The sequence below is a fragment of the Setaria viridis genome, chromosome 9 (genome assembly GCF_005286985.2).
Source record: "Setaria viridis chromosome 9, Setaria_viridis_v4.0, whole genome shotgun sequence".
Classification (NCBI taxonomy): Eukaryota; Viridiplantae; Streptophyta; class Magnoliopsida; order Poales; family Poaceae; genus Setaria; species Setaria viridis.
In genome coordinates this window covers 7511001-7531941 of record NC_048271.2, presented here as the reverse complement: position 1 = coordinate 7531941, position 20941 = coordinate 7511001, and the positions used below count along the sequence as shown (strand labels likewise).

At 41.2% G+C, this 20941-nt stretch overlaps 3 protein-coding genes across 3 annotated transcripts; 1 reads left to right on the top strand and 2 right to left on the bottom strand.

Annotated features, from left to right (window-relative positions):
- Positions 1 to 3390: 3390 nt before the first annotated feature.
- LOC117838818 (phospholipase A2 homolog 3) lies at positions 3391 to 4983 on the top strand. The gene is made up of 4 exons (XM_034718991.2): positions 3391 to 3946; positions 4070 to 4118; positions 4230 to 4352; positions 4464 to 4983. The coding sequence occupies exons 1-4, from the start codon at positions 3824 to 3826 to the stop codon at positions 4634 to 4636; spliced, it is 468 nt and encodes a 155-aa protein (XP_034574882.1). The 5' UTR covers positions 3391 to 3823; the 3' UTR covers positions 4637 to 4983.
- Positions 4984 to 5481: 498 nt separating this feature from the next.
- On the bottom strand, positions 5482 to 8669 carry LOC117838816 (phytanoyl-CoA dioxygenase 1). Its single transcript, XM_034718988.2, has 9 exons — positions 8510 to 8669; positions 8253 to 8374; positions 7936 to 7996; positions 7588 to 7656; positions 7010 to 7128; positions 6777 to 6924; positions 6540 to 6684; positions 6357 to 6443; positions 5482 to 5733 (listed from the first exon to the last, which is right to left on the bottom strand). The coding sequence occupies exons 1-9, from the start codon at positions 8562 to 8564 to the stop codon at positions 5691 to 5693; spliced, it is 849 nt and encodes a 282-aa protein (XP_034574879.1). The 5' UTR covers positions 8565 to 8669; the 3' UTR covers positions 5482 to 5690.
- Positions 8670 to 10588: 1919 nt separating this feature from the next.
- LOC117838817 (phytanoyl-CoA dioxygenase 1) lies at positions 10589 to 14159 on the bottom strand. Its single transcript, XM_034718989.2, has 9 exons — positions 13955 to 14159; positions 13663 to 13784; positions 13183 to 13243; positions 12741 to 12809; positions 12047 to 12165; positions 11813 to 11960; positions 11574 to 11718; positions 11394 to 11480; positions 10589 to 10808 (listed from the first exon to the last, which is right to left on the bottom strand). The coding sequence occupies exons 1-9, from the start codon at positions 14007 to 14009 to the stop codon at positions 10790 to 10792; spliced, it is 825 nt and encodes a 274-aa protein (XP_034574880.1). The 5' UTR covers positions 14010 to 14159; the 3' UTR covers positions 10589 to 10789.
- Between the last annotated feature and the right edge of the window lie 6782 nt (positions 14160 to 20941).

Sequence of the window (20941 nt, the reverse complement as noted above, 5' to 3'; positions counted from 1 at the left end):
CAGACCTAAACACCGCGGGGGTGCTGAGCCGAAGAAAAGAAACTTTTTCCTTAAACTGAGATCGAACTGGAATTACAATTACGTACTACTCCGTAGTACAGCTTAAAAACTCTGCGATTGCATTAAAAAAATATTCGTGACTACCGGCATAATTTAAATAGTTACTGGAGATACAACGAATTCTTTTGGCAAAGATATACGTTTTTTTAAATGAGCTCGGAACTTGTTGTTACTTTAAGGTAATCTAATCTGAAAAAATAATTAAAAAATTTAGAGTTTAAAGTTTATTTTTAATATTTGGTCTATTGATGTTACTTCTTAATACTTCTTTTAAACTTCTCTTTATGAACTTTAAGTTACTTCCTTTTCTTCGGTTCTCATCCTCATTACCCACTGTTAGATTTTTCGGGATGGACGGCTCTCATTTTTTCCAACCATTCTATAATTTTTATTTTTAAATTATTAAATAATTTAAGTAGTATATGAGGTTGTTGAGCACGCACAAAGATACGGAGGAGCCACAACAGTGAGGTTTAGAATTAATTAAAGATCACGTCGAGCGATGGAATAAGGCAGCAGTAGCTCTTTGTATTTTGTGTGGCATCGGACCCATTCTCAAAGATAATAATGGAGCTTTAGTTACTTGTAAAAGCAGCTGAGTTGGTTGAATTCACGTTAACTAAAAGTGGTAGAAATGTACGGGGCCTTCTAATGTCTACTCACTGGCAAATGTTTTTTTTCTACTAAACAAGAGAGAGATATCAGTAAATATTTGCTGATTCCTTCAGCAAAGGCAGCACTCAAGCATCATTGGATCCTCTTTCTCTTCGCTCTTAAATCCGTTGGATCCTTATTTGGAAATTCTGCCTTCAAGTGCGAGCTAACTGCAACTTTTTTTTATGTGACGAAGTCGCTGAACACATGATGCATCCTGCAAGTTTCCGTCCCTTCGTTCTCGTTTGCCTTGTCTTTTTTTTCCTTCTCTTCCTACGCTTATCTTCTTGTTTGAGGTAGCTTTCATTGATGCGAGAGGCGATTCTTTCATTATCATCCTCGGTTGCGGGAGCTAAATAACCGAGAGTAACATGGAGGCAAACAGTTTTCCGAGTAGAAGTGATTTTCTGAAAGAAACTAAAGGGTTGGGAGCTAAAAAGACTAACTTCTCTTGATCACTTCTCGCGCAGAAACTCTTTATCTATAAAGTTTATCATATAAAATTATAAAGAATCACTTTCAGTCACAGAACTAGATCTCTTAGAGAATCAGCTCTCATAAAGAATCATAATCAGGTGTAACCCTACCAAACATGCCCTAAAGCCCCACTCCCACACCCAAAGTTTTCCCAAAACTGATTTGAAGTTAGTTGAATGCTAAAAAAACTTTCTTACTTGGTGTTGAAACTTGTTAGAATTATGTGAGACGGGAGAACTCAATATGGCACGTGTAAAGCGTGAATGAGTCTCTTCTTTTTTTCTAACGCAAAAACTACACCCTCTTACATGTAAAAAAAAACAAAGTGGATTCACTGTATGCAGACTTCTTCTCAATAAACACACTATTTACTGAAAAGTTATAATGCAAATTGCCGTGTTTATAGTAAACTTGTAATAATCAAGCATATAAAGGGCTTGCTTGGTTTGCTACCAAAATGTTGGTATGCCAAAATTTTGGCAAACCAACATTTTGATCACTACTTGGTTTGGCACACAAATTTGCCACATCTCCTATTTATTTTGTCAAAATATTGGCAAGTTTTTACCCAACTTTTAGCTTGTCAAAACCTGCCAAAATTTTGGCATCAAACCAATCAAGCGCAAAATCCTCAAGTTCAAGCCTTGTCTTCTTTCTTGTCCGCATGTAAAAGAAAACTCCTATTTATTTTTCTTTAAAATTTGAATTATATTATATTCGACATTGATTACCCCAACTAACTTCTTTACTTGCCGCCAATGGTTCACTAGCGTGCTAATCAAGCTTTCACATCCATCATTAGAGTACTGTGAGGCCATGAAGTGAACTACTATATCCATGCATGCATGTTTTTTTGTACCATCAAATGGAGTACTTGGATTGTTTATTCTCCGGCTTTCGCATTTGCCCCGGGGACCAATGTCCTCCATTAGAGAGTCTCTTTCTTTAAAAATTGCAGAAAATTCTACTTGGTACCTAAATCCAAGGGACGCTGATGGACTAACTCTGAAACTGCTGAAAAATATGCAGCATGTCTGCACCTCATGAAAACACAGTACAAGATCGATGCCTCATGTGATCGTTTCAATCCAATGCTCTTCATCAAAGCCCTGCCTTTAGCATACTAATGTATATACTCGATCGTACTGTTATTTGCTTTCTATTTGTAGCTTTGAAACGGCAAATGATTGCGGCTGCATTCATTAGTTCGCTTTCTATTTCTTGTTTTTGCTTCAGCCCACAGTGTCTGCAAAAGTTCAAGAGATGAGCTCTAGTGAATAATGATCCATAGGCCCTCTTCTCCTGTCCCTCGATATGATCTTGGAGTTACAATGATGTATATATGGTCCCAAACGGTTACCAGTTCTTTCTTTTTCCCCGAAAAATGATTCCCAGGTTTACCTTGGAGAAAAAACTGCCTTCCTTTTTGAGATTCGATAACAGAGTTCATACAGTACTACGCAGACCAGGAAGCAGCACGTTTCAAAGGAAAAAAGAAACAGAGAAGATGCAGCACATCACGTTTTAGGGATGTTTGGATACACCTCCTAAAATTTAGTACCCGTCACATCGGATATTTGGATACTAATTAGGAGTATTAAACATAGACTATTTACAAAACCCATTGCACAGATCTAGTCTAATTCGCGAGACGAATCTATTAAGCCTAATCATGTGCACATTGTCAAATCATGGACTAATTAGGCTTAATAGATTCGTCTCACGAATTAGACTAAGAGTTCTGCAATTAGTTTTATAATTAGCTCATGTTTAGTCCTTCTAATTAGCATCCGAACATCCGATGTGACACTCTTAAAGTTTAGTACCTCGTATCCAAACACTACGAGGCACTTACTTTTGCTCTACTAGTTTTTGTAAGAATCTGAATGATAATCTGACGTCTTTCAGATCTTGTCACCATCACACAGTTCCACTGCATCCTTGGACACACACATACCATCTCAGCAACTTGTCCTCCCAGCTCCAGTGACCCAAAAAGGAAGAACACTAGCGTGGCACCCGCACATGGCACTACACATCGCGACAGCAATGGCAGATCGACGACGGAGCAAGCAAGCATGTGTCTATCCATCTCATTCTCTGACGACCAAGAAACCAATAAAACCCTAACTAAAAATATGCCCGCCGCCCGTGAACGCAACAAAACGTTTATTCTCCCGCCGAAAGGAACCATCCCAAAGAGGGCACCGGCGGCTCATCCATCCATCGCGCCGCTTGTGTGCAGGCTGCGCTGGCTCCGCTCAGCTGCTGTTGGCTGGTGCACGCACAGCACGAAGAGCACAGGCCACACAGGCCTCTCTTTGTCCCCGCCGTTGCCGTGTGCTGTCAACTGGCGCGCCCGTGAGCTAGCCAACAAGGCCCGGGGGCGCTCACGGGACGAATACAACCAAACGCGCGCCCGCCACCCCCCATCTTCACTCACCTCCCCGCTCCTGGGCGTCGTCTCTCCCCTCTAAATCAGCGCCAGCCAGCGAGTCCCCGCATCTGCAGTTTGAGAGGCCAGTTCGCCGCCCCGCCCAAGGACGACGGCGGCCGCGCCGTCACGAGGCTCACCCCAGCCGCCGGCCCGTCGAGGAGAGCGCGCGCGCGGCGGAGATTTTCTCTAGAGAGGATGGCGCGCGGCAGCTCCTGGCGGCTCGCGGCGGTTGGCGTCCTCGTCGCCTGCGCGGCCGTCGTCCTCGCGCCGCCCGCCGCGGCGCTCGACATCGGCATCCAGTCCGCCGGCGACGGCGTGGTACGTACACACAGACCACTGAACTGTACGTATGTAGTAGCTCCTCTCATATGCGCACGGCACGCGAGTGTGTTAGGAGGATGATCTCTTGTTAATTGTGCTCTTTGATCCGCGCGCATGCAGAGCAAGCAGCAGGCGTGCAGCCGCACGTGCGAGTCAGACCACTGCACGAGTACGTATACTACTACAATTAGCTTATTTTCCTCTTAATTACGCCGCTCGCTTAAGCGCCCGACATGACCTTCTGCCACCCGATTGCGTTCTTCAATCTTCACATTTGCAGCGGCGCCGTTCCTGCGGTACGGCAAGTACTGCGGCATCCTCTACAGCGGCTGCCCCGGCGAGGCGCCGTGCGACGCGCTCGACGCCTGCTGCATGCACCACGACAACTGCGTCCAGGCAAAGAGTACGCCACTGCTCCGTCCAGCCACCGATCAACTAACTCATTGATAGCTCCTACTAGGTCCTAGCTCCTGAGAATTCAACGACACGCCTGTGACCTTGTGTGTATCTGCAGAGGACTACCTGAGCACGGGGTGCAACGAGGCGCTGCTGGACTGCCTGGCGAGGCTGCGGGAGGGCACGTCCACGTTCGAGGGGAACAAGTGCATGATCGACGAGGTCATCGACGTGATCACGCTCGTCATCGAGGCCGCCGTCGTCGCCGGCAGGGTGCTCCACAAGCCGTAGCCGGCCGCACGCGGTGGGCGTGGAACACAGCTTGCGCGGTAGGTGGGTGGTACATCTTTTGCGTGCTTTGGTGTAGGGAGGGTGGTGGCGTCTGGCGTCCTGGCCGGCTGGCCGGGGGCCCCGGCTGCGTCGGCTCACATGGCGGCTTGTGTGCTACCTAGCTACGGGCTCTCCCAGCTCGGCCAAAACTTACGACAAGGTATATGGGCATATGGCGATAAAAAAAAAACTTGGGTTTGGGTGTTTTTTGGCTTAATGTTAACTCATATCTCGTCTCACTATCACTGTATTACTGTATAAGTATAAAGAAATTAAGCTTGCTCGTGCTGGTTTTGGTTTGTTGATAATCTGTATTCTACACTGTGCACAAGTGTATGCAACTCGCGTCGTTAGAAATAGATGTATGCAGTGTCCTTTGGGAGCTAGGATCAGAACCTTGATTTGAGATCTTGTACGTGTACTGGTGCCGGGTCGATTTCGTGATCGTGCAGCTTGTTTGTTTCTTGAGGGCATATGCGCACCCACGGAAATGCTGATATCATCTAAGAGTCATACAGATCATGTACACACATCGCTGTCAAGTGTGAACCGTCCTTCATTGGGATGCATACAGATATTTGGGAGTTCCACGTATTGCGTCCTTCCTAGCCGAAACTACAAAGCGGATTCGACGGCGAGGAACAAAATGAAAAAGCACGGCAACTGGACCAGAAATCTGAAGCGAGATGGCTTCGTTTCCACACTTCCCTCGCCAAAAACAGACAGTAGCAGCATCCCATGATCAATTGAAAAGTGAGCTTGTGTTGTTCCCTTCTTAGTTTGTGCGAAGGGAATTCGACACGATATTGATAATGGGCATTTATTGTATGCTAAATATGATATATCCATGGGAACACAGTACCAAAAGGAAGGGTATTTACATGCTGAAAAGTGAAAGGAAAACATCATGGCACGGCAGGATACCCCAATTTTATTGCGACAATGATATGCGACACAAATCACTTGCTGGGAATCTCTGTTTTTTTACAGCACTACTGGTAACTGGATGGTTTGTCTAAGATACATAAAGCGGTTCTGGGGCAGTTTTCCTCTGTATCCTGATAAGAAAAAAAACAAAGCAGACGTGTTAGTAAAATGAGGGAAACGCAAAAACTATGTTGACATCAATGTGCATGTTCAGCAACACCCAGAAACTCAGGGTTGCCTAGTTTCATATTTAATGATGGGTGTACCATCTCGTTGAAACACCACCCTATTATCCCCTGTATTAACTGTCACCACTATTATCGATTCATCCAAGAGCAACATTGTAAACAGAAACAACATACTATCATCACTCATCAGTCTCCAACTGATCTACAGCTTAATAAGATAAGCAGCAGCCCTGATGAGAAAATGGCAGCTTGTATCCAGATCATAAGTTATTTTGTTTTTTCTACGCAAATAACCAAAGCGCTAATATGTTCTTGGTTACTGCAAAATGCAAACAATCATTCAAATGTACCAATCACAGACAATGACACAGTTGCCAGTAGCTTGATTTAGGAGGAAAACAGTGCTGGTCATGTCAGATACAAGCTTGAAGACATAATAAGACTTGTACATAAGCATTTCTAAATTTCGATGCTGATAGTCAATTAAGTCAAGATCTTCTAGAGACTAGCGCTAACAAAAAAAGTATTGTAAAGAAGCACTCTTCAGTAGTGTCTTATGAACTAACCAGTTGTCCTTGGACCATTCACATCCTTCAGTATCAACTACGTGTAAGCTGAAAGCATGTCTTGACGCTGGAGAAAGATTCTCAAAGCTGTACAAAAAAAGTTAAAAAACACATTATTAAAAAAGCTGAAACAGTACATCACAACTAAGAAGCAGTATATAGTAATATAAAGGAGAATTCCACCTCTGATGTATAAGATCACCGTGTATAACCACCAAAGCCCCTGATTTTACTTCCAGCGGTACAAATTCTTTCTGATCATAGGATGGGGAAGGGCGATCAAAATGAGTACCATTTTCATCTCTGATCATTCGCCTTACCAGACCCTCTGATATAAAACATTGAAGATAACAAACGTTAGACAGTTCCACTTTCTAAAAGAAGATTTTTTGGCATAAAATAATTGGATAAAAGACATACTTTTATGTGATCCTGGAATTGCCCACAGGCAACCATTGTTAATTGTTGCATCTTCAAGTGCAAGCCACAACCCTGTGCATGTTCTAGGTTCTGTGTAAAGGAATGTACTATCCTGGTGCGGCACCACCTCACCACCAATACCTGGTTGCTACGAAAAAGAAAATACACAAAAAGGGAATCAATAAATTGAATATCATGTCAAAAGGAAAAGGAGTAGAGCCTGCAAAATCTACCTTAAAGATGTACATAGATTGCATAACTGCAGGCCTCTTGTAGCCTAGAGAAGAGAACAAGCTAGCGATACTCTTCGAGGAACAAAACTTTTTGAACACAGGATCAAGTTCATGTAATGCTGCATATCATACAAGATGGTGAAGGTTAGAAACCTAGAAGCCATACTATGGGTCTGTTCGCTTCAACTTATTCAGCTGGCTTATCAGCCACCAAACAGTATTTTCCTCTCACAACAAATCAGCCGTTTCAGCTTTTTAGTCGGCTTATAAGCTGAAGCGAACAAGTATCCAGGCCTTTCTTCTTCAATGGCTTAAAAAATACATTAACAACATGGAAGATAGTAACTATTGTAAAGCAGGGGAGGTTATATTGTCACAAAAAAAAAATTGAACCATATAGATGTTTAATTCAACCTAGTTAGATTACAGGAATTGCAAACAACAAAATTAAAGGCAACTCTAAAGAGGTAGGCTCAGAATAAAATATAACATAATGCAATGAAAATGAAATGCAGCAACTTGTTACATTATGCTTTCTCAGTTCTCACTGAATCTGATTGCACCGTGTACATACTTACCATGCCCAACTTTATTAATTGAAAGTTCTTTTGCCTGTTTCAAGCATCCATCATCTCCATACGCCTTTTCTGTGAGTGAAAAAGTGTGAAATAAAAAAGGGTACTCCATCATACAAATAGCAAAAAAATGTACTAATACAATTTTTCACCATCTATGTCAAACTTTTAAAGGTTAGGAAGAAGTAGAGCAATAACAAAACTAGTAGTAACATAGTTACAGTAGAAAGGCCCTTTTTCTTTTAACAAACTAACTATGAGCTACATAACCTATAAACAGTAATAGTTCATAGTTCACAAAGCAGAATAGTTCCTCACCCCTACAAGTCAGATGCAAGATAAATCACATACCCTCAAAGAAGAATGAGATATTCTCTGCGCTCTTGAAGAAATAGTCATCCTTTAACTGTGGCTGCAGTGAAAGCAACATAACGAATCATTCTCAATCTGGGCAAATACATTCCATAAGCTATTTATAAATACATTCTCAATCGCGTGGAATTCAAATCTAGCAATGCAATTTGAGATTGTAAGGCAAACATTCGTGGAATTCAAATCTAGCAATGCAATTTTAAAAGAGACTGAGACCTGTGTATGCTACGCGCCTATGAAGTTTGTTATATAGAGAAGGAAACAAGGATTCGACACTAATCCCCATCGAGGCGTACATGGTCCTTGGTGGAGAAAACGCTGGTGTTGGCACCGTCGAACCCAGCGACGAGCTCGGCCATGCGGTCCCGCATCTCCCGCACCTCCTCCTCACTGGAGAACGAATCCATCACGAGGTACCCTGGAACCAAGCAAAGCGACGAGTTAGGGTTCCCGCTTCGATACGAGCGGCGGCATTCAATTCGCCTCCGATTGCCAGGAGACCAGGAGCGAGGGGTCGAGGAGATAGGCCTGAGAGAGCGGCCGGCGCGCTCACCATTGGTCTCGAAGAAGCTGAGCTGGTCAGCGGTGAGGCTACCGGCCGGCGGCATGGCGGAGGGCGGAGGCGGAGGGGAGGGGAGAAGGATTGACCGGAACAGTGAAGTGACGGGTACGGAACTGCGTTTTGTCTGCGGAGAGGCGATTTGATCGTCCGGTGAAGATCTGGCACGGCGCCAGGCAACCGTCAAATGTGCCGGTGCGTTGCACGGAAAGAAATTTTTTTTATATGAAGTAGGCAGCTATACTATTTTTAAAATTAGACATGTATTAACTTAGACATTCGTACATTACAACAATTATATATAATAATGTTAGTTTGACCATGACAAATCAGCTCAGACAAGCACAACACACCGGCTCGGTTGGACGAGCTGGAGGACCAACCGTCGTTCAGCTGCTCCAAGGCCCAAGCATAACTTTCCTCGGTATCTCAAACCTCGCCACACTTTTGATGATCAAAGTTAAATAGTTTTAGATGATATCGCTCGCTCGTGCATGTTTGGAATAACTAAGATCGGATGAACAAGAGATTAAGCTATCTATAGTTCCATATAGTTGCATTGGATGTATAGCTCTAGGAAAGATCTTGGTATGGTTTTGGTGTCCAGCTGCTGTTGATGCCGCCTCTAGATTGCCTGACATCCAAACATTCACGTTTGGTCAGCGAAAATGTCAGGTGGCGTCTGCGTTCGTTTCATGGCGGACCTCACGGGCAGGGAAGCTCTCGCAGCTGACGGAGCTCCTGAGCCCACTCGTTTTGCCACGCACTACTGTCGCTCGCCAAGACTCGGTTGGCCTCTCCGAGGGAAAGGGATCTTCAGCTAATTACCTAGTGATGATCAAGTAAGTAACAAAACTGTGTTCATGGGTCATGCAGACCATGCCAGGGTATGTTAGATACTTCCAGGAGAAGAGTGTCGTCGAGAAATGGGAAGAAGCCCTGGACGCCATGAGAGATCTGGAGCTAACTGTTGTTCTCATAAGCATTCTGTTGTTCTCACAAGCAATGCTTATGAGATGACGAGTTACGAGAGCCTTTCATCCGTCGTGGAAGATGCTCGGTGGCGCATTGGATGGCAGCACCAGGAGCTTATTGTGCGGGTGTGAAGCTTTGTGGATAGTGTTGCGAAAATCGTCAAGAACTATTCCAAGGACTGCGAGTTGATTACGGTGGCGCATTGGATGGTAGCACCAACAGCTTATTGCGCGGGTGTGAAGCTTTGTGGATAGTGTTGCGAAAATCATCAAGAACTATTCCAAGGACTGCGAGTTGATTACGAAAAGTTGAACTATTCCAAGAACTGCGAGTTGATTACGAAAAAGTTGAGGGGCTTTTTTTAAAACAACCACAATGGTTGGAAGAAACAACTACACTTTAATATTAGGTATAGATTCTACTACTCCATCCGTTCCGAATTATAAGTCATTCTAATTTTTTTGAGAGTCAAAACATATCAATTTTGACCAAATTTATACAATAAAATACTAATATTCATGATACCAAATAAAGTACCATTAGTTTTTTCATTAAATATATTTTTATAGTATATCCATTCGGTGCTATAAATCTTTGCGATCCTTTTTATAATTTTGGTCAAACAGAAAATGGTTTGAATCTAAAAAAATTGGAATGACTTTTAATTTGAAACGGGGGAGTAGTTCCCATGGAAAAAAAATGTATCATGCCTGGTAAAATTTTCCATACGCCCGTATATAAAATTTCTAGTTTACACCCACAAAGCTTCTATCATTGCAGAAAATTACAGGAAATAACTTTGGATTCTCAATCCAGTATCAGTTTTAGCCTTACCCTTAACTTTTCTATATCTGGCTTTTAATTGACAATATTATAGCAGCATTTTTCAATGTGGGAGATGGAGCAGATTTGTGACGATCCGTAGCTACCTGGGTTACTGGCTGAATTGAAGTTTATTTTCCTTTTAATTGAGATAAAAGGTGTTTTCAATTAGGCTAATAACAAACTTTTGGTAGTCTAAGCATCATGTGAATCGTCATCCGACTAAGACGTGTCTATTTCTGTACATCCACGCATGCGCCAACTCTAAGAAAGAAATAAGCAACGACTTTGTCACGATATTTAATTAAGGGGAGTGTTTACAAAGTTTACATGTGAATATGGAATCGAATTGCTCGGCAGCATTCCCCTATTTTATTGGAACAAGGACAGTGACTAAAAGTCTAAAACCATCCGTGTAGTTTGCTTACTGGAAGCCTGGGCTGGAAGTCACTTCCATAGCCGCAACTCCCCGTTTAGTTAAGATTTCCTTTGTAACCTGAGAATATAAGCATATGGAAAGTTTGTTAGGAGAATGAGGAAAATCAAGATGTTAAGATAACATATCATTTTCCGTTGTCTGGCAATGCTCAATCATAGATGATAAAGGGTATGACATGCTTCACCACTGTAAACAAACTGTCCTTTTTCTATTCTAAAACGAGAGTACATGTTTCATTTAGACAAAACAAGAGCACCAATCAATCAACATATTGTCATAGATATATTTCAATAGTTGTTCGCATGGTAATTAAATGTGCAATATTCCTAATAAACAAACAAGAAATTTACTTATATGATACCTTGTTTTGCTTTCTTTTACATGTAACTGAATTGCTAGTATAGAGCACTCATATGAATTCAATTTGCTATGAAAGTATCATGCAAGTGATTTCATGAGGAACCGCCGAACCGGTGCATGCCATGTCCAATGCAAGCGTGAAAAATAGGCTTCGATTACTATATAAGAAATTTTTTTCTTATGGATGCACAGTTAGTTGTGTCAAGATATTCTAAAACAATAAACAAATAAAACTGAGTCATATAATTGGAGCCATCTCAAAAAATCCCATCATGAACTAACCAGTTTCCATTGGACCATTCACATCCTTTGGTTTCTATAACATGCAAGACCAATGCATGTCTTGAAGCTGGAGAAAGATTCTCAAAGCTACAGAAAATAAGCTAAAACAAGTTACTGGACAAGAAATGAAAAGGCAAATCATAACTAGGAAACAAATGTGATACAAAAGCATAACTCCACCTTTTATGTACGAGATCTCCATGTATAATTACCAAACTCCCTGATTTTACTTCCAATGGCACAAATTCTTTGTGATCATAGGATGGGATAGGGCGGTCAAAATAAGTACCATTTTCGTCTTTGATCATTCGTATTTTCAGACCATCTGATGCAAAACATTAAAAGTAGAAAAAAAGTCACATAGTCTAGCTTTTCAAAAGAAGTTTATTTTAATCATCAAATGGACACAAAAGAAATACTTTTATGTGATCCTGGAATTGCCCATAGGCAACCATTGTTAATTGTTGCATCTTCGAGTGCAAGCCATAACCCCGTGCATGATGGAGGTTCTGTGTGTAGGTATGTATTATCCTGGTGTGGTATTGCCTCAGCACCAAAACCTGGTTGCTACAAAGAAGAAAATAATACAATAAGGATAAATAAAGTCGTCAAAGAACATGTCGTAGTAATAAATTAGGATATGTGAAGTCTACCTTAAAGATGTATCTAGATTGAACAATTGCAGGTCTCTTGTATCCCAAAGAAGAGAATATGCTTGAAACACTCTCCGATAAAGAAAACTTTTTGAACACCGGATCATGTTCATGTAATGCTGTATGGAAAATAACGTGGTGAGAACTAGATGTAACGGTGAATCGATACTTATCAAAGATGGCTTAAAAACCCGTTAGCTGAGGTGATAACTACGACTTTCAAGCATAAGGTAACAATGATTATAGATGAATTTTGAGCATCTTGAAAATATAAGTTATCCAATTTATCCCTATTCCAGATTATAGATTTTTGGCAGCACAAATATTAGATATAAGAAACGCTAAATTCTAAAGCTATACATTCATAAGAACATCAATCTCCTATAACTATAGCCTTCCTCCCCCTCCATCTCCTATGACAATGGGCCAGATGTACAACATTAATACTAAAACAAGATGATTCCCTTCCTTTTTGACAAACACTTCTTGTTAGAGAAACTAGAGTAGCATGCAGAGAATGACTGAAACGTAAGTGGTGAGAAAAATAAGACATTTGTTCAGCAAAATGATTATTTGCAGTCCGAAACCTTAATATAAAGATAGTATTGCTAGGACCAATAGATAAAATGTATTCAAGACAAGCAGGCTGAAGGGTTTAATTGCTTAGATGTAAATGCAAAACTTACATACTAACCATGGCCAACGAATCTAATTGAAAGTTCCTTCGACTGCTTCAAGCATCCATCATCTCCAAATGCTTTATCTATGAGTGGAATAATACAAAGAAGTTAAGGCAATCAGACTACCCAAAATCCAAATATCCTGAACCAGAAAAACATCAAAAGAGATAAAATAGAAATATCATCATTCAAGTCAATATTTTTTTTATAAGGTCATTCAAGTCAATATTGAGAAGTGACATAGCAATACCAGAGCTAGAAATTAAACTACATGTGTACTAAATAAACATAAAGGCAGTAGAAAAATTTATGTCCTCTTTTTTTTTCGAAGTAACTAAAGATAGTGGCGAGTAGTTCATATAGTCGAAACATAACATGTAAATGCTACCAAATTATAGTAAAAAAAATGAACTGTGTGACTCATGCCTACAAGTCAATAGAAAATAAATCAGATACCCTCGTAGAAGAATGATATATTATCCCCGCTCTTAAAGTAGTAGTCATCCATTGCCATCCGCTGCAACAAAAAAAAGTACTACTTTTAATTAAGCCAAACAAAAATAAACAGGTTATGCATTAACCACGGTGCCAACAAATCCGTCATTTCGCATCATGGCCTGGTAACAATGAAGCTGAAAAAATGGTGTGTATATCTTGCAACTCCCATGATCCTTGCGATGATAATTTTCAATTGGCGCACGCGCACCTTTGCGATCGTACTGAGCAACATAACTCTATTTATCAATTATTAGACACTTAGCCTGATTAGACGCTAAACATGCATTTCACTAAGTTTGATACCTGCAACTCCGGTTTATAATTTCAAGCGGATACAGAACTGTTGCGGTGTACTCTCTACGCGCCTAGTACTCCAGAGTTCGGTATTGGGAGATGAAACAGCGCAAGTGTAAGGCAGGGCTCGAGGTGATCAGATACGTGATGCTCGCAGGATCCGGTGGAGTTGTTGCTGCCGCCGATTCCGGCGACGAGCTCGGCCATGCGGTCCCGCAGCGCCCGCACATCCTCCTCGCTCGAGAACGGCTCCAGCACGAGGTAACCTGCAGGGAAGAAACAACGAGATCCCGGATAAGATTAAGACGGATTACGTCAATAGGGGCTGCACCGCACGCCACTACACCAGCCCTCACTTCTTCTCCGCCTCTCCGGCTGCAGGGAGCGAGCGAGGCGAGAGCTCGAGGGAATGCGGAGGAGCGGTGCATGCGCTCACCGTTGGCGTCGAAGAGGCCGAGCTGCTCAGCGGTGAGGCTACCGACCGGCGGCATGGCAGCGTGCGGAGGTTGCCGGGAGTGGGTGGAGGTACTACTCAGAATGGGTTGACTGGTGGAGGAGACGGTGCGGATCTGCTTCTGCTTGCTACTGCGTCGGGAGACCCGCCAAAATGAGCTCCGTGGGGCGTGGGCATTGGTTGCTCAGCAAGTTCTTAAAAATGTTCATGTTGATGCTGCGAATCTTGTGAGGTCCCATCATGGCCCGAAATCACGTTAAATAAATTCCATTTGCCGTCAAGTTGTGCAGAACGCAGGGGCCGCGAGGAGCACGAGGAGGGTAAACGGTTCCATCGTCCTTCGCTCTCCTCGCCACTGTCGTTCCACGGTATTCAAACATCCAACTTTTAGCAGTATCACATCGGATATTCGATACTAATTAGGAGGATTAAATATGAGCTAATTATAAAACTAATTGCAGAATCCTTATACTAATTCACGAGACGAATCTATTAAACCTAATTAATTCATCATTAGCAAATAGTTACTGTAGCACCACATTATCAAATTATGGACTAATTAGGCTTAATATATTCGTCTCGCGAATTAGACTCCGAAAAAAATATCATATCACTACTGGTAATGATTGGTATAGATTAGAGCTATGGGGACTTTTCTCCCCTTTTCTTTGGCAAAGGAAAAAAATATCATATCACTATTGGTAATGATTGCTATAGATTAGAGCTATGGGGTCATGTCAATCAGAAGCATTGATCGGTCATTGACACAGACGAGAACCAACTTCAGTCATCAGAGACGACCCAGGCTATGACCCACTGTTGACCGACCATATTCAGTATTGGATGTGAGAGCAAAATAAAGATAGAGAACAATATGAAGGAATTTAATCCTCTCTTCTCCAGGTTCCAAAAAAAAAAATACTATCTTCGCTGAAGTCCACAACGCTCAGATTTCTAGCCCATCCATATAGATTGGACCTGAGATGGGCTATCCCGACAGGTCCCGTTTTCCACATCAGAGCAAGCCCAATAACAGTCGTATCGCCCAGCACGTCAGCTTTGCTTGTGAGCTGGCGTAGAGAGAGAAGGGAGCTGGCGTAGAGAGAGAAGGGAGCTTGGCGCTGGTTCCGTCGACCAGCTGAACACGAGCTCCAAGTCATCGATGCACGTGCTGTGTCTGTTGAGCGGATAGAAGGCTAAGGGGGTGTACGTTCTTCGGTCCCTCCTAAAATTTGTGTCACATCGAACTAATTAGGAGTATTAAATATAGACTAATTACAAAACCAATTGCACAGATGAAGACTAATTTGCAAGATGAATCTATTAAGGCTAATTAGTTCATGATTTGATAATGTGATGCTACAGTAAACATGTGCTAATGATGGATTAATTAGGCTTAATAGATTCGTCTCGTGAATTAGCCTCCATCTGTGTAATTAGTTTTATAATTAGCTCATATTTAATACTCCTAATTAGCCTCTGAATATTCGATGTGACATGAATTTTAGAAGATCCTAAACATCCAAACACCCCCTAAGAAATAAAGACCTGCAAGTATGACGAGTGGGTCTCGGAGAACGTGAAGAGCAAAGTTGTGTGAATTAGACTCTAAACTCGTCTACAGCTGACATGTCTTGTCTTATAGAACTATTGGACTTGCTCTCATCTTTTTCACATTTTCTTTTTCATGCGCTGAGATCCGTGCCAGCATTGTTCCGGGAGCCCATTTTCCTTACATGCGCATTTCTAGGATTCTCTTTTGTCGCTCGTATCATTCGGAACCGTTTGGGTGAGAGGGAGTAAAATTAGGTGGGGAATTTCAAGATGAAAGCTATTTTCAATGGTATTTTCAATACGTGAAGATATGTTTGCATATATAACTCAGAAAATCATTAAAGCTAACAAAAAATGTATATACAAGTTGTCATATATAACTTTGCCCCATCTCTCTTTCATACAATACTGATCTTAATTCTTGCTTGACCCTAGGAACATGCGGCGTAACCTGTCATTTCTAATTTGTCATCAAAATTTTAGAAAATGAGAATAGAGTTAGTAGTGTATATAACAAATGAAAAAATAGTCATGTGAAGTTATATTCTTAAGTTTTAAGTTTGACATACCAAATAACTTATGCATACAAATATATATAAAAAAGCCACTTATCTAACTTAATGACATAACCAAAATTTATCTGCATACCTTATGAAAAAAATATATAAAAAACCTCTAGGTTTAACTTATTGACAAGAATATAGTTTATCTACATAACTTATGCAAAAAACTATGCAAATAATACCTCAACCTAACCTGTTGATATGACCAAAATTTATCTGCCTATATTGTGCAAAAAATTATATGTAATAATCTTTAAGCCTAACTTATTGACATGATAAAAAGTCAAAAATATTGTGAAAATAAACATTCTTATATAAACTTAATGACACAACTAATAATTTATATACGTTGATTAATCACGGAAAATATATAAATGATCTATTTGCCTAACTTGTTGACATATACAAAATTTATGAGCATAACTTATGTGCAAAAATATATGTATACAATAGTTTTATCTCATCCTAACTTATTGACATGGCACAGAATTTATCCACATAACTTATGCACAGAAAGTTATGTGCAATTATTTAACAAAAAGAAACAAAAACTTAAGGTCAAAACTTACATAAACTTTTGATGAAACAATGTTATTATATTACTAACACAACTTATATAACTTTTGTGCATAATTTATAACCGGTATTAACTTGAGACATATAAGTTATAAGTCTATGCATAATCGATGTGCAACTTATACCATATACAAAACTTGTAAAGGAAAAAAGTTATGTCTTAAACAAATATATAATTTCTTCACATAGCTTATAACTAATATATAACTTCTGACATATATAACTTAGGTGCATAACAAATAACTTATGTATCTAACTTATCTGCATGACCTATGTTGTACACACTTTTTCAAGGGAAAAAGTTTATCTTAAACATCGTTATCTATTATGAATACTAAACAACACAATGGATAGGGAGGACATGCATAAACAATTGTGCACTAAATAGGTCTGGCAACACAAACATTTTACGACCTCATTTGTATTGTGTATATATGCAATAGCTTGGAGTCAAAAGAAACTAAGGGGCACAACATAGAGCAGCATGACCTATCCAACTGCAATACAAATTATGTGACTACTCACCAGCCATTGACAGAGGCAATTCCAGAAGGAGTAGAAAATGTGCTAGTGCTGCACATGAAAACACCATGAAGTTAGTAGATTGTACACAACATTTTATCAAGTAAAATATTATGCATGTTTTGAAGATAACAAAAAAGTATAGTAGATGTCCTGAATAAAAGAGGAGATAAATGCTACTAAGTTGAGAACTTCCCTTATCAAAAAATGATGAAAAAATCTTGTGAAAAATTGTTGTTTATAAAGTTATATCCCTGGATTTAGATATGACCAATAATTTATATGCATACCTTATGCGAAAAAATATCTATAAATAATGTATCGGTCTAACTTATTAACTTGCAAAATGCAAAAATAAAAATCAAGCATGATATAAGATTTATCTATATAACTTATGTACAAAAAAGTTGTATATAATAATATTTGAACGCCTAACTTATTGATTCGCATAGAAGGTCCATGCATAAACTTATGATTGGTATGCATATAACTTATGTGAATGGCATGCTATGCGAATGACTTGTAACATGCAAAACTTTGGGGGATAATGAATTAAGAATTGCGTAAATATAACTTCTTTGCATAAATAAGTTATGCCTGGTTATAAACTTATTAGTGCAAAAAGTTGTGAAGGGAAAAGTCATGTGTCAAAGATAAAAGCTTGATTAGAAATGATCAATAATTTATATCCCTGGATTAGATATGATCAATAATTTATATGCATAACTTATGCGAAAAAATATACTCTTGGTCTAATTTATTGACTAAGAAAAAATTGTATGCATACCTTATGTAAAAAGTAAAAAAATAAATCGGGGATGATATAAAATTTTGCTATATAATTTATGTATAAAAAGTTATATGATAAATATTTCAACACCTAATTTATTGATATACATAAAAGTTATGCGCATAACTTTACTACTGGTGTACAGATAACCTCTATGTCTAACATTAAAAAAATTGGATGTGCAGAAAAAGCAATAACCTAAGCCAAAAGGGCATTTGAGTCTAGATGATTAAGGGAGGCTGCATTGCATAGCTGCTGGACCCTCAGAGATATAGTCTTCGCTGGGCCATGACCATGCATGGACACCATGTCCACTAGTCGCGAAGGCACCATGTCGGGCCATAATGCGCCTCCCGGCAGTGCTGACTTGATGTACATCATATTACTTGCATCACAAATAAGAATTAAACATTGCTAAGTACTTGCTTTCTACATGTGTACCATACTACGGGGAAACAAGTTCTGAGCAATCACATTCAAGAACTAAACCTCACCTGCCAAAAAAAGTAACTAAACCACTACCCCAAACCTTGACTATTCATGCTGATGCGCAAGCGCCCGGATCCATTTGGGTTAGTCTAAAGCTGCTGTCGATACGGACTCTGAACATGCGTTGGACTTGCACCGGTCACGATCAGATCCGCTGGAAGCAGTTCATGTTACCGTGGTCATGCGCCAGGCGTCTGGGTTTGGCACTCTCACCGGATGCCGTAGACTACTGCTCAGGGAGACGGGGACATGTATAACGGCTCCCTCCTCATTTGTACATGTTCTATTGTTTGACAAAGCGACGAGTCATGGCAGCAGCAGCATCACGTGACAAGATCCTTTTTTTCTCTTGGTTCAGGAAACCTATGCAATGGATTTGCGACAACATTTGAGTTTCTGCAAAAGTATTATCGACTGTTAAGCTCGAGATTCAGCCAGAAACAAGTAACAAAACGGGAACCAGAATCGTGAGGGTAATTATTAGGTCCAGGTGGCACACGATCATCAGTCATCAGTACCGCATCTTCACTCTGAAAATCCATGCCGTCAAAGCACAAATGACGGTTGATGCGCACATTGAAGATGCATTTATGCTATTTATATGGAAGCATCAAATTCGCATCACATGCAAATAAAAACGTTAATCAATAAGCTAGTGAGAATTTGTGCCATGATACTACTGCATGCACAGATGATATTTTCCTGTGGGTTTTGGCATTTCTAGATATATAATTTTTGCTATCTATTTAGACATAGAGTATATCTAGATGTATAGCAAAAACTATAAATAAAAAATCAAAACGACCTACCATTTGAAACGGAAGGAGTAACTCATATATACACACGCGACGCGTCACATGGATATGGAAATAAAATGTCGAATCAATAAGCTAGTGAGCAGGGATGATACTACATATGCTCCGACTCTCACCAGGCACCATCGGTAGTACTCTATTGCAAAAATTTAACAGATACAGTATCTTTATCTTTACCTATTATTAAAGCAAGTAACGCCTCCTATTATTAAAGCAAGTAACGCCTCTGTCCGGATTTTTGTACGTCGTGGTAATTTTGCAGAAAAACCCCTTATGTTTTGTGTAATCAACCCGCAGTCCAATTGTCAAGAGACGGGGGCCTCGGGTGGAAAAAGGAGGGAAGGGAGGGGGTTAGGGGAAAAAGCTTCTCTTTCTTCGGGGGATTGGGCGCGCCCCCACGCAGCCCCTGGGCGCGGCGCGACCCGGCGGCGCGTCGCCGACCCGACCGCGCCGCCCTCCACATCCCGCGCCGACCGAGCCGCCCCTCCCCGCGCCGCCCCCTCCCCAGCCTTGGCCCCGGCCGCCCGCCTCGGCCGGGGGAGAGGGAGGAGGAGCCGGGGGGGGAGAGAGAGAGAGAGAGAGAGAGAGAGAGAGAGAGAGAGAGAGGAAGAAGAGGAGGTGGGGACCGGAGGGAGGAGGAGAGGAGGCCTGTGGGCGTGCCGCCCGCCCGCCCGCCCGCGCTCGAGTTCCTCCGCGCCTTCGAGCAGCACCGCCGCAGGGCCTCCTCATCGATCCCGTGCGAAGCGTGGAGCTCCTCCTGTGATTCTATCGATCTCCCGCGTGGTGCAAGCTTTCCCGCCAGGCTCCCCGCCAATCTCCAATCCATATCTCGCCTCACTTCTCCCTTCCAATCTCATCGCGAGTGGCCGATGGCTATGGTAGGTCTCTGCGGCGTTGCCGGCGTAGGCCGCACAGCAGCGCCGTTCGATGGCGGGCCTAGAGAAGAATGGCCGGCGGCCCCTGCAAACGGACGGCTTCTTCACCGAGAGGTCTAACTCACGCGTCACCACATCAGGGATTCGTGAACCTGAAATCTTCACCATGACAGCCTCCGCCAAGTGCAGCATGTTGGCAGCCACGGAGGTCAATCCTCTTCCACAAATCCTAGGTAATTTCCCTCTCGTTCAGTTTGTGCATCAGTAGAAAACAAATCCCAATCAAGGTGTTGTTTGGGTTGCTTGATTGCTTAATTGGATAGCTGAGATGCCCTGCTCGTCAGATTTATGGGCTGGCCGGGTATAGGGTCAAGTAGATCCGGTTCACAAATGTAAGGTTAGTCAGATTGATTAAACTGAAAAACCTATGTTTCTTTTTATTCATGAAGTAGTGCAGACAAATTTGGCACTAGCTATTATCTGGTGTAGATGCTAGCCTGTCAGTATTATCAGTAGTTATCATCTTCCTATTTCACCATTCAGATGTTTTATTCAGTAAATATTATTTTGTCATTTTCACTCCCTGTTTTTGTCCAATTGGTAATTATATGTCAGTTAAATCTGGTGCTTGAAAATTTTACTTGTGAACATATTATTAAATATTGCCGTCCATTTTCAGGAGGCAAGGTGCCAGTAAAAGGGATGATGGAAGGCTTCAGAAGATGGAAGGCGGTATGTAGGAAATAAGAAGATGAAAATTTGAGTGGCAGTGGATTTTTTAAGTT

Coding starts and splice junctions, on each gene's coding strand:
- LOC117838817 (XM_034718989.2), bottom strand. CDS start 14,009: ATGCCGCCGGTCGGTAGCCTCACCGCTGAGCAGCTCGGCCTCTTCGAC. Junction 12,810..13,182: donor TATATCATTCTTCTACGAGG/GTATCTGATTTA, acceptor TTCCACTCATAG/ATAAAGCATTTGGAGATGAT. Junction 11,719..11,812: donor AATTCCAGGATCACATAAAA/GTATTTCTTTTG, acceptor GTTTTGCATCAG/ATGGTCTGAAAATACGAATG.
- LOC117838818 (XM_034718991.2), top strand. CDS start 3,824: ATGGCGCGCGGCAGCTCCTGGCGGCTCGCGGCGGTTGGCGTCCTCGTC. Junction 4,119..4,229: donor CGAGTCAGACCACTGCACGA/GTACGTATACTA, acceptor TCACATTTGCAG/CGGCGCCGTTCCTGCGGTAC. Junction 4,353..4,463: donor CAACTGCGTCCAGGCAAAGA/GTACGCCACTGC, acceptor GTGTATCTGCAG/AGGACTACCTGAGCACGGGG.
- LOC117838816 (XM_034718988.2), bottom strand. CDS start 8,564: ATGCCGCCGGCCGGTAGCCTCACCGCTGACCAGCTCAGCTTCTTCGAG. Junction 6,685..6,776: donor AATTCCAGGATCACATAAAA/GTATGTCTTTTA, acceptor GTTTTATATCAG/AGGGTCTGGTAAGGCGAATG. Junction 5,734..6,356: donor GAATGGTCCAAGGACAACTG/GTTAGTTCATAA, acceptor TTTTCTTATCAG/GATACAGAGGAAAACTGCCC.